This window comes from Merops nubicus, unplaced genomic scaffold, assembly GCF_000691845.1.
Source record: "Merops nubicus isolate BGI_N331 unplaced genomic scaffold, ASM69184v1 scaffold8318, whole genome shotgun sequence".
NCBI lineage: Eukaryota > Metazoa > Chordata > Aves > Coraciiformes > Meropidae > Merops > Merops nubicus.
Window position 1 is genome coordinate 14,848 of NW_008627724.1, and position 18,453 is coordinate 33,300.

The 18,453-nt window shown below is 44.2% G+C and overlaps 1 protein-coding gene across 1 annotated transcript; it reads right to left on the bottom strand.

Moving 5' to 3' along the window:
- Positions 1–1,234: 1,234 nt before the first annotated feature.
- Positions 1,235–15,023, bottom strand: SNCG (synuclein, gamma (breast cancer-specific protein 1)). Its single transcript, XM_008946431.1, has 5 exons — positions 14,903–15,023; positions 10,408–10,449; positions 9,200–9,327; positions 1,497–1,583; positions 1,235–1,255 (listed from the first exon to the last, which is right to left on the bottom strand). The coding sequence occupies exons 1-5, from the start codon at positions 15,021–15,023 to the stop codon at positions 1,235–1,237; spliced, it is 399 nt and encodes a 132-aa protein (XP_008944679.1).
- Between the last annotated feature and the right edge of the window lie 3,430 nt (positions 15,024–18,453).

An 18,453-nucleotide genomic window follows, 5' to 3' on the forward strand; every position in this document is an offset into this window, starting at 1 on the left:
GAAATTAGGATAAAAAGGGGGCTGTGACCCCCAGAAAAACTGAGAGACCCCACTGGGATCTGCCCGTGGACTCTCCCTTTATTCAAATAAAGTCTATTTTACAGGACTCCTCTGTCTCCTATTGGAACATAGACCTCTGGCAATGGCATTTTCCACACAGTATTTACTGACATGTTTTAACTCACCCTTTGTTATTTACACCTATAGGCATGTAATGAGTTTGCCCATTCTCTACATCTGTGGACACAGAAGGTCTCTGCTGCTCTCCCTCAGCAGCTTATCTGCAGGCTGACCAGCTGCTGTAACCAACACCAGCCCCAGTGTTCATGTTGCACCCACAACTCTCCTCTGGCATCTCTCATTTGACTCAGATTTCACAGCAGTGCTGCCTGTCTCTGCCAGCAGTAATGCAGTTCTGAGCTAATTGGTCAGTGCTTATCACGTTTCTTTAATTACTTTCTAGCCGTTGGTTACACCCAGATGTCAGGATAGTGTTCAAGCTCTGGTGTGTGCTGAATAAACAGCAAAGAACAAATGCTAACCAAGCTCAACATGACATTCGTGGTGCTTTAAAAAGCCTCTTGTTTTCCAGTTCCTCCCTACACTGTCTTAAACACAGAGGAGTATTTAAAAAGCAAAATCTCTATTTTTCAGCCCTGAGAGACAGAAAGCAGGTCTAGCTATGTTGTTGACTTCAGAAAAACAATTCTTGATCGTTCCCCATATTCTACATCACGATTTAAGACCCTTATAATTCTGAGGCCCTTGTGTTTTAACACCACACTTTTACAGAGTTCATCAGTCTGGAAGAATCAACACCTAAAAGGTACAAATAAAACTGACAAAACAAACCAACAAAAAATTGTTCAAACACATTTTTTTATTTGTTAAAAAAAAAAAAAGTATTTCCAGGATACCTAAAGCTCCAGAGTGCCAGCTCAGATGGAGGCAAGACACAGATCAGTGAGTCCGACCAGGACACGCAGAGGGAGCGGGTCGGGAAGCCACGGGAGAGGTGGGGAGGGAGGAATGCACCTCAGCACATGCCTGTACCTTACAATCAGAGGAGTCTGGCTTACAGATATTGTACGACTGGTTTATGAGGCAGGTGAAAGACTACAGAGCTGAATGTAGTTAGCCTATGGAGAGCAGGATTTTCCTGTTGTGGTATCAGCTAATATTTCCATGTATGCTCTTGGAATGCTCTCTTTGGAGTTAGAAGTCCTTAAGTGGATTAATTGCCTTCATTTTCACCCTGTGAGAGAAGACAGACAGGTAAACAGTTAAACATTTCCCATGGAAAACATATCTAAATTAAACCAGGAGAAAAATCAGGGCTGGTAGTCACCACGTAAACCCCCCATAAACAGCTACAAAGCAACGAGGATCCCACGTGGTGCAGAAAACAAAGGAATTATCCATTCCTTCTGTAAAGCAGACACACTCCTGCTGTGACTCAGACCTCTGGGGAAGTCAGGGTCCCAGCAGCACCTTACCTCTCCTCCACCTCCTGTGCCTGCTGCCGGCGCCCCCTCTCCTGCCGCCCCCGGCTGCTCGGGCGGCTGCGGCACAGCCAGGTCCTCCTGCCAAGTCACAAGAGAGATGTTTGTCCTCACTGCCAGCTGCAGAGTCATCGCCCTGATCTTACACAGCCTGTTTGAGCAGACGGCGTGAAACGGCTTCAAGCATTACACAAGCAAGTGAAATACTGACATTAACAGATGGCAAATACAGCCCAAAATCCATTTTTTCCGCATCTTGTTAGAGTACCTGTCTGTGGAAAAGCAATTCCATTTCTTACAGCCAGTTTAGGGCCATTTTCATACAGAAAATCAGTTATTTTTCTAAAGTTTTCTTTCCTGTCACCGAGATCAGAGCTTTGACTCCTTTGGTAGGAAGAAATTTGTGAGGAACAAATAAATTTCCCTAGGCTAAGATGGATTGTGCCTCATCTTTTCCCACAGTATCTTACTTACCCTAAGCACTCATTGCCTAGATTAATACTAATTTCACATATAGCAATATTTGGTGGTGTTAGTGTCATGCCTCAGATAAAATGCCATTATCCAAGGATAAGCTTTTCTCTGTATTTGAAGTCTGAACATTTCCATAAGCACTTTGGGCTCTTTCGCTACTTCCCCACATCTTTCAGCTACCATCTTACTCAAAGAAGAAGAGGAAAGATTATATATTACCAGGCAATTTCTTTAAATGGGATTTGGCCACGTGGGAAGAGAAGACAAAACTGTACTGGATGTGCACAGGGGATGGACAGAAAGCAGCAATGCACCTGTGTGGAATCCACTGGTAAGGGCAGGGGGAAGCAGAAATAGCAGGACCTCTAGAGTCCAGCCCCAAATCACCAGGAAACTGCTGGAATTACAAAGCTTCTCTGTTCCCTCTGAGCAAACACCCAGCAGCGTCCCTGAATTTTCACTCTGTTTTCCCACGTGAAGTCAGGGTCACCACAGAAAGAACCTGGGACACATATGTTAGATAAAGGGAGAGTCAATCTTGCACAGAAGGGAGATAGTTCTTCTGAATGTCAACATTTTGGAAACACAAGGCCATCACTTTCCCTGGTACTGCTGCTGATGCAGTGCAAATCAAATGTCCCTGTCAACCCTACTGCAAACAGAACTTTGTGCTCCATGTGTTTTGGGGGACTCCACTCTTCCTTTTCACTCATGTTCTTATTTTCCTGTCCAGTCACAAATGTTCTCATCTGTAGGAGAACACCCTTACTGCTTTGGGGACTGAATTAGAAATTAAAAAGTAAATAAAAAGGGAAAATAGGCATTTTTCACAAAGATACATAGATATAAAGCAGAACCCATGAAAATTTATGCTGGCAATTGGATTGCACTCTCCTGTTGTCAGCAAACAGAGCTCACTACTCTGAATTTATGGAGACTAGTTCAGCCTCAGGATCCACTCTGTGGCTTTAAAACACTTTAAATGTGTATAGGGCCATATAAAAAAACCTGCACCTTATAACTCAGCAGTGCACATCAGGTCAGAGCAGGTAAACAGCCTCAAATTGTATTTTGAAACTTTACAAGCAGGTTGTTTTGACTTTTAGGTGGAAAGAAAAGAAACCTGCAATGCCAGCTAATGACATTAGCTGCAACAGCAGGTGCTTCATAAGTCTTTTAAAGTTAGAGTTACCAGCTGTTACATGAAATTGTGAAGGTGAACCAAAGGCAACTGCCTCAGGCACTAAGCTGCATTGGCAAATCTGGGGGATAAATCATAGGAACTCAAGGGCAAGTGCAGAGCACCCCATCTTTCTACAGGACATGCCCATCTAACTCTTCCTTTGAGTGGGGAGCTCAGCTCTGGCAGATGTGGAAACAGTCATGAAAAAGGGGATCCCTTCCTCAGGATACTGCATCCAAGAGCTATAGGTGGGCTGAAGAATCCCTGTTCAGCTATTGTGCTGCTTATTATATCCCTTAAATCGTGCTCTCTGCCAAGACTCTGCTCCTGAAGGACAAAAGTGACTCATCCACCTTTTTTTAGAAAGGGAATTGACCACGTTTCTGGAGAGTGTGTCTAAGCTGTGGTGGAGGAACCAGCACAATGGCAGGATGAGGAGGTGTCAGGCCACACACGTTCGGGACGGCGCCTCACAGCCCTTTTCTCACGCCCAGAATAACAAGGCTGGGATGAGGAAGAGCTGCGTGCCTCAGCTGGGTGGGGACTTCATGACTGGGCAGGAAAAAAATATACAGGAGGACCACGTGATAGAAGAGTCTTCACTTCAGATGAAGAGCCAGAAATTCCTAGGTGCTGATCCCAGCTATAACGTTGACTCACAGTATGGTGCTGGGCAAGGAAGCAGGGGTGAAAATTTAGCTTCTCTAGGGAATACCAAGAACTTTGCTGTTCTTTTTCAGTGTCCACCTCCTGATTAAAAGGGATAAAACATTCTAAGAAAAGGCATGTTCCAACCATGAAGTAATTAGCAACACTCCTGCTGCTCTTAAACAGCACGCAGATTTTATTTTCCTTCAAAAATTATGTATTGTCTTAGAAAAAGTATTTAAACTGAAAAAAAGAAATAAAAATCCCCTGACTTAATTTGTTATGGGCTGTTTTCTTCTGTTGTTGTGGGGGAGGTTGAGACTTTTTGGTTAGAGAGGAGAAAAATGAAGTAGGTTAACGTAATAGTTAAGTGAAAAACAAGACCTTAGAATTCATTACAGGAATGGTGTACAACTTTTAAAGTATTTTATGTATATAAATAGATTTGTATATCACATATGTGCACTATAGAAGATTTATATATATATAAAATACAATATTTCACTAAGGTTATGAAACATAGTTACATGTTTGGATAGCACTAATGAAAAACTCAACAAATTAGGACCTGCTATTTATAAAAATATTCCTGTGCAATGTTAAGAGGTCTTAAACAGAGCACACTATAGGCTTCTGGGTACAGATATTTTAATGTGTTTTTTAACAGTAGAGTTTTCAAGTCCACACTTTTTGCAAAAATAATTGATTACAATTTGATTCTTCAGATTTCTTTATTCCACAGGTTCTATGAAATTCCTTTTTTCAGCTAAGTGACTGTTGTACGTTACACTGGCTGAGTCCATACATGAAATAGAATTTATATTTTTATCCATATTATGCTATAGGACAGTGACAGGTTTGTTTTTTGTTTGTTTTTTTTTTTTCCATCCCCAAAAATTCTGAGATAAACAACCTTAGCAGCATTATCTCCCTTATCTAACAGGGAAAACATGCAAAGTCTAAATGTTGGATGTGGAACATTACTCATCAAAAATTCAACTAATTCAGTGGCAAGCAAGATTTCTTTTTTAATTGCTATTATTTTGGGGGTGTAAAAGCAGAGGGGTTCACTGGTAACCTACTGTGCTACAAATTTAACAGCCCACAATGAGACATCAATTGCATAAGGTGGAGAACGGGTCAGACTCCTGTTACTGCTCTTGACCTTGGGTGTGGGAGCAAAAGCAATGGTATTTGGCAGCATCCCCAAACCACTCCCTTGTAAACCCTCAGGCAACCTGAAAAGTCCTATGGATGGGGTGTCCTGGATGGGTTTCAGACTGAATGTGCTCAGAGGGATGCTGACAGCTCTGAGAGGTCAGCCTGGGATTGAAGTGAGTGGACCCACCAACAGCACAGGCCGATGGGTGTGCAGAGTTCCCATCCTCCCTGCAAATCCAGATGGACTCTTGGGGTAGATGTGTTTGCATCCAGCTCACAGCCAGACTCTCTTAGGGTTTCCTGGGGCTGCTTATGCAAATAATACATATTTAATAATGATTGCTTTATTATCCTACAGAATTACAAGGGCACAGCCTTTAGCCACGAAGCGCACACAGTCTTGTAGACTTTAGGGCTGCACCAGTGCCACTAACTCAGCTATTTTGCATGTAAAAAATCTACATCTGGATGCAATGATGAGGCTGAGAGGGAAGCACAGAGATAGTGCCTGTAGCCAGAGTGCCCCACACCATATGGCTTTTGAAGTCTCCCCTGCTCCATGGGGCAATGAAGTTTACCACGAGGATGCACCGCTGCATCAGTGAAGTACAGTGAAGCCTGAATACAACAGGGATGAGTTCAGACTAGTTATTCTACTCAGTTGTAAGGTAGTTTGGCTTTTGATTTCCCTCCTTCTCCTTCTTAGCAGCTCTGCTGTCATTGGCCTCTTAGATGCCCTTGGTTGCACTCTCCTGGTGATGTTTTCCCTGCCCAAACGAACTTTAACAGGGAGGCCACTCATCAGTTTCTACTCCTAATTCCTTTGGTGTGACCGTCTTGGTGGCGTCACATGATTTAAGTGAACAGAATTAAGGCCATAAACATCAACTTCTGCTCGTATTCAAGATGTGCAGTGGTTAGGAGAGCAGGAAGCTGGGGTGCAGATGGGGTACACGTGTGCTACGTCAAGCGCAGACCCAACGAACGCACCCAGCGGTTGCACCCAACCATCAACAGCTCAAGTAATTAATGGAGTGAAATAAACAAAGATCAAACCTAACTCAAAATGACAGAGCCACAAACTGACAACTAAACCGTACAAAAACTGGCAGGGCAAATAGATCTAAAGGGCAGATCTAGGTGGAGGGAAGCACTAGCTACTGGAGAAATTCTTCTAGTTCCCACGGGAGGGATGTTTTGTGAGTGTGTGTGCTTGTATATATTGTATATACATATATGTGCCTGTTCCCAATCATGTGGTGTCTGCAATGCAGCAAACTTTGTGCTGTGTCACACAGATGGAGCATTAAACCTCTTCTAAGACAGGGATATTTAGTGTGTGGTTATCTCACTGCAATCCATCATTGTCCACCCCAGGGACTAGGATGGGTGCGGAGCAACAGACAAAACACATTACTGATGGGTCTCATTCCTTTACAGAAAAACTGTGGAGTTTGTAATATTCTAACTTAGCTACTTTTTAGTTGATACTTAAAGACTCCTCCTAATCAGTTGATACTTTCTTGTACTCTGTTAGCAGTGACCAGGCCTGTGCCAAAATCCTACAAGCTGATGCCAACGCTACTTGAGGTTGCTCTCATGTGGTGCTGGGCACCCCTCCATAGGGGTAGTTACCTCAGCCACGTTTCCTTCTGCCTGGTTCTGAGTGCTCCATCGAGGACAGCAAGGAACAGTGGTGTGCCAACTGCCTCACGTTTGTCCACAATTCTGTGCCTGCCATGTTCTGTGAAGGGCAGAATTCTTCCCCATGGCCAGTCACCACCCGAGACAGTCACAGGGCTCAACCACCCCACGGCTGCTGCCCTAAGCAAAATTTAATCCAGAATCCTTCAAGTTCTCCATCCCTCACTAGCATGTGCCTGCCACTGATCCCAGCTGCCAGATGCACAGATTAAATGTCAACAGGCTCTCTGTAATTGATATTAATACTAGGAAGGCTGAGCTGGGGACATGCCTCCTAGGACACTCAACTGCTCCCCCCCTTCCCCCCGCCCCCAAATTGAGACATCACATAGCTCTGCTCAGTGCCATGTATTCACTCAGATGCCCAGGTACCTCTACCAAGTCAGCAGGGAACAATAGTTGAAAAAAGACTTTTTTTTTTTCTAAAATTTACCACTAACTCCTCCTTGCAATTAGGAGGGAGGACAGGATGGAGCATGAACAAGTCTCAGGACTACATGTAACAGCTCTCAACCTTCAGGAGCTGAAACACTTGTGTCTTATTCTCAGATTGCAAGCTTATCACAGTAGGTATTTATTTTTTAAACATCTATCTGCTATACCTTATCACTATTCTTACAGTACCTCCAGTGGGGGTCTCATGCATTGCAGTGCCTGGTGCTGCTCTTGGCAGCCTCTGGCTGTATTTCCATTAGCAAACCATGCAGCACAATAGGGGCAGGGCTGGAGAGAAAAGAGCTGTGCTAAGAGCCCAGCACAACCTCTCTGCTCCTTTCAGGGCCCTCAATTAACCATTGCCAGCAGGGATGTGCTTGGTGTGCACACGGAGCTCAGTCTGCCCTGTCATTGCTCTCCAAAGGGTATCTAGCAGGTGCAACTGAAGTATGGGGAGAGAGGATGACTACAAGATTCACACTCCTAATCTAAGCTGGACTAAACCAGTAGAGTAGATCACTCCTCTCTTTTACAGAAACAAACATTTCTTTTCCCCCTGAATTTATTTCTCCTGTGACTTCCTTTGCCTTGCTTTTCTCCTCCCACTTTCATTCTGTGTACCACTTCTGCTGTTTGGCACAACACCATGATGCTATATCCAAAGCAGTCTGTCCTTTGGCACGTGACACATCACACTTTTCTGTCTCTTGATTGATCCCTATTTTAACTCTAAGCGGGCAGACATCAATGGAAGATGCCAAAATGACAGTTCAGATGCTCAATGCTTTAATCCTCTGGAATACTCACAGTTTTTCTATGTTGCCTGTAGTCTGTATAACACAGAACAATTACTAGGGTGAAGGAGTCACTGATTTTCTCAAGGACTATCTGCACAAGGATGGAAACAAGTGACATCGACTCATTGGACCTCTGAAATTAACACTTGTTAAGTGGTAGCTCATCAGTCTTTGGGGAGGGGAGGAGGGGGTGCTCTCACTTAGGATGCCAGGGGAAGAGGGTTGCTGCTGCTCAGTCCTTGCCAGAAGGGGAGACAATTCAGTATCTGCAGGATAGATTCCTGCTGTCAGCAAATTCCTAGCTCCCCTGGGTCAACCACCCTGTGCCCGGACAGTCAAAAGGTAGGAGGGGGTAGCCTGGCCCCATGGAATTAGGAGTCACTGTTTGCACTCCTGCAGCCTAACCGCTGTTCCCTATGGGAGTAGAGATTAATCTTATCCCAGGGGCTTAGCAGAACTTCTGTATCTGCCCTTTTCACGTGCTTTCAGGAGGACATTTTGCGTCATTCATAGCTGGCATTCTCTTTTGTTAGCCTATTCTCTCAGGATTTATATGATGTGTAGAAGTTTTGTTTCACATCACAATGTGTTTACGTGCAGGTCAGGAAATTAATCAGCCAACTGTCTCAACAATTAAAACAATTTTGGCTGGCCTCTCTTTGCTTTGATTCTGGATTTGAGCTGCTTGTGACTCGTCTAGCTCATGTTGCTACCAACGCCATTGACCACAGCTTTCTGAAGAGGGGAAACACAGCCAGGATGAGCAAAGAGCTGCCAAATATCAGCCTCATGGACTGTATAAGTGGTCGCTGTTTGTTACCACCTGGTGAGAGCATTTTCTCTAATGATGCAACTTTGCCTTCATGGAGGGAGCCGTTCTGCTCCTTCCCATGCCCCTTAATCCCCCCACTTGAAGCAACCCAGTTTGTCAAATTAGGCTGGAGAACAGAAGACATCTTGTCTGAATCTGGCTTGAATCCGTGCAGGATCACGAGGACTTCATCAACAAGTGCTTGGTGGTTGTCACAACCAGCCCCAAGGCAGCAGGAGGGTCAGGCCCTCCCGGGGCTTTGCTTGAATGGCTGCTGCCCTCTGCTGCTTGTGCATCTCGAGTGGTTCTTTCAAAACCAGGCATTACACAACGATACTGAGCATTATATAAAAGCAGGTATTGCTGAAAAACCTCTCGTTGAATAGGGAAACCCATAAACTGCACGTGTTTGCAGATACTTTAAGTGTAATCCAAAGGCAACTCCTCCATCCCTCACATCACCGAAGCAACAAGCAAAACATACCTTTTTCACAACTCCTGTAGTGGCCACAATGTTCTCTGCTCCTTCTACAGTCTTGTTTGCCACTGTGTTCACACTGGCTACCACAGCTTCTCCCACCACGTTGGCCTGCTCTTTGGTCTTCTCAGCAACTAGGATTTCAAGAAAAGCAGAGTATCAACGAGCTAGGCATTTCCAAAAGGCTGCCAAATTCCCTGGGACAATAAAAGGATTGCCTTGAGGTAAGAGAAGAAATTGGCCCTAGTACAGTCCTTATTTGGATCATTTTATATGATGAGCGCACATCTAAATTTGACAGTGTATGTGAAGGTTTTGTCTGACTCAAAATTGGGCTCAGAGAGCAGCTTTGCAGCCTGTCAGTCGTTGTGGGCAACAGGAGAATGAAAGATGCTAAAAGACCATTGTGCAAATAAGGTATTTTGCATTGCAGGCTACATACAACCTTTCCCTGGGTCCCTTCTGTAAGAGAAAAAATTGGCCCTAGTACAGTCCTTAGATCATTTTATATGAGCTCACATCTGAATTTGACAGTGTGTGTGAAGGTTTTGTCTGACTCAAAATTGGGCTCAGAGAGCAGCTTTGCAGCCTGTCAGTCGTTGTGGGCAACTGGAGAATGAAAGATGCTAAAAGACCATTGTGCAAATAAGGTATTTTGCATTGCAGGCTACATACAACCTTTCCCTGGGTACCTTCTGTCTGCTTTAGTACACCTGGGTAGAGAAACGTAACCCTCATGAAATTCTCCAGGGCAAGGATCCATTCATCTTTCTTCAGGGCAGTCCATGCAGCTGCCCTGCCTTGCACCTTAGGATACCTAGAAAGATCCCTTATGGTCCCTGACTCTGTGGCTGTCTGACAGGAGTCTCCAAAAGACCACAATTTTGGCCGGAGAGGATCCGATGTGAGTGAATCCTCTCTGCAGCACTCCTGACATTGTGAAACATCTAAATTGCTGTGAACCATCTGAGACTGCCAAGTAACAATTGTTAGATTTCTTTGACCTGCCCTACTGATTAAATATTTTCTCCCATCCACATGCACTGCAAACACCAGACCCTGAACCATCACTCCTGGCAAGCATTCTCCATTCATCAAACAGGAGATCTGTGGTGTCCCACAGGGACTTTCCATTTGGCAGGAGCAATGGCCTTATCAAGAGGTCCAGAGACCCATAATGGATTTCCACATATCTTCCAGGGCTGTGCTCTTACCTGAGGTAACACTTTGCACTACACCTTCCTTGGTTTTGGTACCTGTGAAAGAAAACACACATTCCATCAGTGCTACTGGGCAAAGAACACCCTGGTTACTGGACATGGATGGTCTTCTGTTCTTGCAAGGTGCAGTGGGGAGCTGTGATGCTGCAGGCACCTCCTGTCAAGGTACAAGCCATTTGTAGAGCCAGCAGAAGGGACTGACTTCCTTTCTCAATAAAGACAATGAGTATCTTTGTGTCAGGAGTTGGATAACTTCTATCACAAATTGTCTAGAGATGCTTCGACCTCAAAAGTCTTGATTATACCATGCTGAAGTATGAAGAATTGTCCCTAGATTATATCCAAAATGAAAAGAAGAGTTGAGTGGAGATAAATCAATGTAAAGCCAATTGTAAAAAAGAATGTATATTAAATTACCCAGTAAAATCTCACCTACTTCAGTCTTTCAAGACAAGAAGTCATATCTGTGACTCTCTCCTGCCTTTTAGCAGGATACTTGGCTGCAGTGGTCATTTAAACCTTCATTCTATACCTCTAATAAAGACTCTGGAGAAACCTGAGGCTGAATTTACAGAACACTCACTACAAACTTACTAGATTCCCATTTCAGTGCCTCGGCCTAGGCTGTAAGTGCCTGCTCACAGTAATACATCAAAAGCAGATGTTTTTATCTCAGTTTACAAAAATACACCGTATGCATGCTTACATTGTAATTTATCTCACTGTTCTCAAAGCAAAAAAAGCTAAAAAAGCAAAAAAAGGATGTGAGGGCATTCAGTTTGCAACATATGTAGCCCTTAAGGAATAAATAATCTCTGCAGTTTTCCTCCAGGTTTGAAGTAACCCACTATACATCCCTTCTATTCATGTACTGCAGCATGCATGCTAAATCATATGGTAAGGGTGGGCAGCCCCACAGTTACTAGATGCTTTTTCATATTAGAAAAATAAAGGATCAAATTTATCTCTGTTGGAAGTTAAATAAACAAGTGCCAAAATGTTCCACTGGTGCCGCGTTGCTGTATTTTGTAAATCATCTGTACAGGCTCTTTTCAAGTCTCCAGTACTGATAAAACAAGGAGATTTTGATGGGTAACTGTTAAAATGGTAGAACTAGAGAACCAGGCAGATCTTTAACTCCAGATGTACTGAAGCATTCATGGGTGTGGTAGGAGAAATCAGCCACAAACTTCATTTTGTTCACATTAATAGCTTCAAAAGCAAAACAGGTGCAGCACCCTGATAACAACAGCTTCAGTCCAGCTCTGTTCTGCCTGATATATGTTATGTGTTATTGAACGTCATTCTCAATTGTTGACTTATTTTGGTGGTTATAACAGTTGCCTAGGGCAGAACAAAGCTGTTCTCCCACAATATGCCCTGAACATTTCACTCCACCCTCCCGAACTGTGTTAAAACTGAAGAGATGAAATCCTCACACTTTACACTGGTTACTGCTGTGAACTGTGATTCTAGTGATGCATCTGTGTGCACAGTTGATTGGATTTAGTAATGAAGCCCATGCTATGCAAATGGGCACAGAAGCCCAGCAGTGAGCAGAGCAGATGCAAGTCTCAAGCCATAAACATGAGCCCTCCCGAACTGTGTTAAAACTGAAGAGATGAAATCCTCATACTTTTTTACACTGGTCACTGCTGTGAACTGTGATTCCAGTGATGCGTTGATTGGAATCCAGTTGATTGGATTTAGTAATGAAGCCCATGCTATGCAAATGGGCACAGAAGCCCAGCAGTGAGCAGAGCAGATGCAAGTCTCAAGCCATGAACATGAGCTCCTGAATGGGTCAAATGCACATGGTTCAATTCAGATGCCACCCTCCTTTAGTTTCCCTCCCAGGGCCATCTCAATATAAGATTGCTACAACATTGATTCGACATCCATGATCTCCTCACATCAGACAGATGTACAAGCTCAGCCTTTCTTTGCTGTTTTTTTGGTCAAAGAGCAGTTGTTAGGTAAGCAAAGTATACAATGTGTTGTACGAGCCTTGCAACATGTTTCAGTTTTGCAGTAAAGGTGAAGTGGTACTTCTGGATGCCTTTTTTTACCAAACTTTTGATTTAAGAGGACTATCTGGGCTTGGTTCTTTTGCAGGGTGAGGGAAGTGGGTGGATGCCATATTTTCTGATGGAAAATAATTCCAGAAAGGAGGCATGCAGATCAAAGAAAATCACCCAGATCCGTTTCCCAATGGATGCAATGACTTTGGGAAGTGCCACTGCTGCAGCCTGGGCAGAGCTTGCCTCATCCTTCCAACCCAGTCCCCTGGCCACACCCCATGACTCAGGCTCAGCATCCATTATGCACCACATGAAATGCGACCTTCTGGCGCATGCCCTTGCCTGCAACCTGCGTTTGTTGAATCAGAAAGCAATCCCCAGATGCTCAATCTCATTTCACTCGTTCGTCCTTTGCCTGCAGCTTGTGTATGCAGAATTAAAAGTTCATCTATGCTGCCTCTTCTGAGGGCTGTGAGTCACCTGTAAGAGCTTTGGTATCACCAGGGTGGGGCTGAGGTGGTGGAGTGCTGTGCAGTGGTAAAAGGTCTACAGTAGAAGAGAATATTATGATGTCCTGCCAGGGTTCCTGCTGGAGTCACTGTGTTGGGGCAGAGCTTGGTGCACTGGGGCTTTCTGGGACACACATGGCTCAAAGCTGCTCTGGAAAACTGGAATTGCATTCTTTGTTGAGCCTTCCTGAATTATAGCATTAAACAGTACTAATGACCTTATACTCAGTACTCTGATGTAGCTTTGCCTTAACTTCATGAATTAACTTCAGCATTACTTAGCCCCCTATTTAAACCAAGTCAAAAAGACAGCCCACTGAATCAACTGCTGGATACACATGAACTGTGAGGGGATTCACTGCCACTTGGGTGTACTCACAGCCTGTTACAACTTGGAGAGCAGACTGTCCTTTTATTAAGTGCAGAGCTGGTCCATGCTACAGCATTTCTCTCTCTCTCTTTTCCACCCTACGCCTCCAGGCAGCCACAGAGCAGGGCAGGAGCACCCCACATGTGTGACTCCCCTGGGGACAGCAGTGCTTCTACCCAGCCCAGCTGTGACCTGCATTGCAGTGCTAGCACGGGAAGGAGGCATCTCCACCTCTGGCACAGGCTGTGAGAACTGAACCTGCTCAGATGGGAGGGGTGAGGTGGCCACCGTGCCCTGGTGGTTCCATCTGCTCCAGGGGGGTGCCTGTGAAAGAGCATCATTTTCTTCTCCTGGGGTGGCAGCAAGTGACTCACCAGATGTGGTGGTTGTGCCCAGACATCTGGAATTCTCCTCAGAAAGTCAGCAATGAGTTAACACAAACTTGAATAAAACTCAGGGATCCACTTCATCCATCTTAGGCTTTGGGTATTTTCCTCCCTCTCCTGATGTTTTGAAAAGACCTTCAAGCTTCTCTACAAGTATTATTTTCTTCTAACTTCCAAAATTTCTAATTGTGTCACATAATGCTCTAGACCAAGCTGCTGGGATAAGGCTCTGCAAAGGAAGGAGAAGGGAAGGAACAGTTCTGATCTCTGATTAACCCTTCATGTGGCACAGAGTGAGAAAAGGCAGCACAAACAACACACTAATCCTTCTAGTTTTAATCGATATACGTGGCCTTTACATTCTCTGCTGATTTAAAAATCAATTCTCTGAGCTAATCAGCATCTGGCCTTTACTTTTCCTGCCTGTGAAAGACAGAATTTTCCTTAAAGGGCTGAGCATCCCCCCTCATGCAACAGGAATTGAGTCAATCTCAAGGCAAAGCCCTATCCAGTGCATGACAGGGCAGGAATTGGCAATATACCAACCAAAGAATAGAAGGAGAAAGCACTTTATTTTCACCTTGATCCCTATTTGATCCTCTTTCATAGATTCATATTTTAAGAAGGCTTTTTAGAACACTATTGCAAAGGTTAGAATCTCATGAGCAGACAGCACCTCACGGCTGTGCAAAGATTAAAACTGGGTCACAGCACGAAGATGACTGAATAGAAATGTGAGGAATTACATATAAAAAATTGGGATGTTGGTGGGGAAACAGATGCATCCTGAAATCCTCACTTAATAATGCTGCTGGCTCCTCTCAGGGACCTCCTTGGTGTGTCTCCTGAAGCGTGGAGGTGAGGCAGAGACCGGCAGTGCTGAGATGCTTGGAGAGCAAGTGACTCACCCTGCAACCATCAGTGAACAGTCATAACAGAAACCTGCCTGGGCATCTGCTCCCCAGCATTGTGTTAGTTCTGGCCCTTTCTATGGCCAATATACAGCTGGGGAAACTGAGGCACGGGGAGGATGTGGCACCCCGGGCTTACATAGTGACTCTGTGACAGAGCGGAGGATGCTTTCCAGACCTCCTGCTGTTCATTCCCAAGCTGTAGCCACAATATAATTTCCCCAGACTTTCCCAGAGACAGTCTGCAGAGCAATTAGTGTTCAAATATAGATTGAAAACAGTTCTCTCTTACCTACATACATCACCCCTTCTTTAGTCTTCTCCGCAGCCTCCGTCACTCCCTGCTTGGTCTTTTCTGCAGCAGCCACCACACCTTCTTTAGCGATGGAGAAACCTTTCTTAAAGACATCCATTCTTGTCCCTTGTTTTTGTATGACCTGGGCAACCTGAGCGAGGGACAGCAGCAAAAAGCACCTCAGGAGCTGGACTGCAATGAGCAGCCTTATCCTCAGCAAACGGTTTCTCTGCCAGGCTCTGCCTTTGCTCTTACTCCTCCGCTGGACGAAGATAGTGTGGCAAAGCCCACAGCCTTTGCTGGCTCTTATTGCTGAAGTATGCTGCAGTGGAGCCAATGCCTGTGTACAGCTGATACTGAAATATTAATGATATGCATCTGCTTGGGAAGATTTAAGAAGGGAGAGGGAGAGGAGGAGGATGACATCGGTAGGCAAGGGACTGTCTGGAAATTTTCCAGACAGATAAAGCTTTTAAAATATGCTGCAATACTTTCACTCACGGATGCTCTTAGGTGAAGAGGGAAACTTTTTATCTGAAGAGCTGAGCTCCTGCACGGGCATCTCCCCGAGGCTGCAGCAGAAGGGAAACACAAACTCTCCTGCTTTCCCAGAAGATGGAGAGCATGTAAAGCTGGTAACAAACCAACCGGGTCAGGTTTCTTGGTCTGGCAGTTACCAGAACACACCCTGCACCAACGGTAACAAGAACATCATTTCTAGTAAATACTAAGGGAAAATGGGAAGCAGCTAAAGCTTGGTGCTCAAGTGAGGGGATCTACAAGTCCCACTTGCTACATTCGTGAACTCCGCAGGCAATTAGTATAAATTACGGTTTTAACTCGGCTGCACATCCCGTTACAAAGTATCGTTTCTGAAAAATCAGCTGCCTGTTGGGGGAAATCCTGTTTCCTCCTCGTTTCTCTGAGCTGCACTGCTGCAGGGCGAGGTGGGGGTTTGACACCTCCAGCATCCCCCCGTCGGGCTGTGCTGCAGGGCACGGCGGGGAGAAAAAATCACCCCCTGGAGTACTGGTGGGAGAAACCTTACAGTCTGTGTGAAGGCTCCACCCGGCCTCAACGCTGGAAAAAATACCTCAAATCAACACCAGCAAACTGAAACTTAGTACAAACACCTGTGAAAGCAACTGCTGGTGCAACAACAGGCTTGATGATTTTCATTTATTTATTTTTTTTAAATAGTGCCATATCTGAAACAATGGAAGCCATGAGGCACCAGCCTCCCAGCACAAAACCTGACCAGCTTTGGCTGCTTTTCCTTACCAGGCCAACAGAATATGAAATCTAGAGATTTAACTGCTTTAAGGGAGGGTAGCACACCATAACATCATGAAGTGTAGTGGTCCATGAGCCACTGCTGCCACCAGTTATCAGCCTAGAGGTGTGAGATAGGGAATGACTACACAGGGAAGGGAAAAAAAAAGAGCTTGAATAAAAAATGTCATGTCTGTACAAACATGCAGATGTACACACAGTTCTCACTGTGCAACTAAGACTGTTTCTTTAGGTTTAGGGAGTGGTTTTTTCTTTTACTCCATACTGATACAAAAACTGTTGTGTTGTTTTTTTACTCTATACTGAAAAACTGTTGATCTGGAAAATAATACACAGATTTCTTAATCTTTTTCTCACAAATAAGTCTCCTTTACTTATAAGCGAAGAACAGATTTCCATTTGAATGTTAGAGGGGCCAAATCTCTGACAGACTAACAACTTTATCAATTGTTAATTTTAAAAGATGCAAGATTCAGAGGAAGGCCATAACAACATACCAATTACTGTAGACCCCTCATTGTTCTAGACTGTTACAGTAAGGGGTGAAAAAATGCTTTTCTGACTAGCTTTCAAAATTCCCTTTAGTTGGCTGATTGACCATTACCCCGTGTACAGCTGGTGCCCATTTCTGCTCCCAAGGTATTCTTCAATTGAAGATTTCTGTGTCTCATTGTGCCACACAACCAGTGGTTTAACCTAGCTGCTCTTTGAACAGTCACAAGCCTCCCATTAGGCACAGGGCAGGACTCTTCTTTTTACTATATAGGGTAAAAAGTGAATTCACTGTCTTTGGAAATTGCTACAGGGCCTATTTGCTTTTTCACTAGGCTTTCAAAGACCATTAAAGCAGGGCACAGAGCTACCCAGGGTTCTGGGTTTTACTGATATTTTCAGGAGAACATCTAGGCTGATAAGGCTATGTGAGAAGTGTGTTTTGATTTTGTTAAGCTATTGTTCTGTCATTGTGATTTGTACAATTGAATTCTACGTATTTTGCCTTGCTATAAAAGGTAACAAATACATGAAATATCAAGCCACCCTGGGACATGAAAGATGAATCATCACCAGATTGAATTAGCCAGTACTTGACTGGGATACTCCTTTCCTGCCTTCTCCTCTCCCAGTGACCTTCAGAAAGAGCTCACAAGAGGCATTTAAATGTTGCTGGATCCCTCCCAAGGCAGCAGACAGTTTACGCAGGCATTGTTTTACCTTGAAGCACTTCTAAAAACTTCTGGACTCAAGGCAACATTGTAGGTGATCTATATAGGGCAAGCATCAATAACAGCTCCTGAATGTTTGCCACCTCATGGCAACTGCAGGATGCTATTTCTGGCCTAAGCAGAGGATTCCATCCCAAATGGTTGCCAATCCTGCCTCAGGCAAACCTAACAACAAGAGTTAACGAAAGCAACCATGGCTTTAAGATTTTGCTAGGATACCAATTTTGTGCCTGGTAAGTTTTTCTCTTTTATTAGATAACATAATCAGCAGATAAAGAGAAGCTTCTCCAATGGGCAATTCAGAGAACCCAAGTTCCTATCACATCTGGCAACAAGCTCCTTTTCTCTGTTCTCTACCTTAGGAGTCAGTTAAGCCAGACATTAAGGTTCCTTTTTGTTTTTTCTATTGAGTTTTATTCATATTACTGTGAAAAGATATTTGTATCTCACAAACATTTACCTGATCTGCATGATACCAACAGAAACCTTGTCTTGACTTCTGCAATGACAAACCATTTAAGAGTTCATTTAACATCTCAATTCTGGCTCCCCAGGCCTGTCCATCGAGTCTTTTGCTGCACAACACTGTATTTTCTCAAGGGTCTCTGAAAGTCTTGGTTCTCCAAGTCCCACCCACCTAAACCTTTCTCTCAGCTGGTGGCTAATGTCTGGGAGCAGGCCTGTGCAGTGCTTGCCAGTGATTCTGGAATATGGAAAAGACAAGTCTAACTAACTCAAGTCTACCTATCCCCAAAGCACAGAAGCAAGGGAAAGAACAGAATGCAAAGAAGCACTCAAGGTTCCCTGTCTTCTACTTTGAATCTATTGCAGACACAAAGAAAAATAGGATTTTACTTAATTTATCTTCTTTTTTTTTCTTCTTTTTTTTCCCCTTCTCTTTAATTTTCCCAGTTGCAAGCTACTCTGAACACAAAACCTTGATGAACTTATGCTGGAGATTAACAGCTGTTTAAAAGGCATCTTGCTGGATGAAAGGAGTTGGATTTGGTCATGTTGTCTGAAAGACAGGTA

Coding starts and splice junctions, on each gene's coding strand:
- SNCG (XM_008946431.1), bottom strand. CDS start 15,023: ATGGATGTCTTTAAGAAAGGTTTCTCCATCGCTAAAGAAGGTGTGGTG. Junction 10,450..14,902: donor AGAAGGGGTGATGTATGTAG/GTAAGAGAGAAC, acceptor TTTCTTTCACAG/GTACCAAAACCAAGGAAGGT. Junction 1,584..9,199: donor CTACAGGAGTTGTGAAAAAG/GTATGTTTTGCT, acceptor GTGACTTGGCAG/GAGGACCTGGCTGTGCCGCA.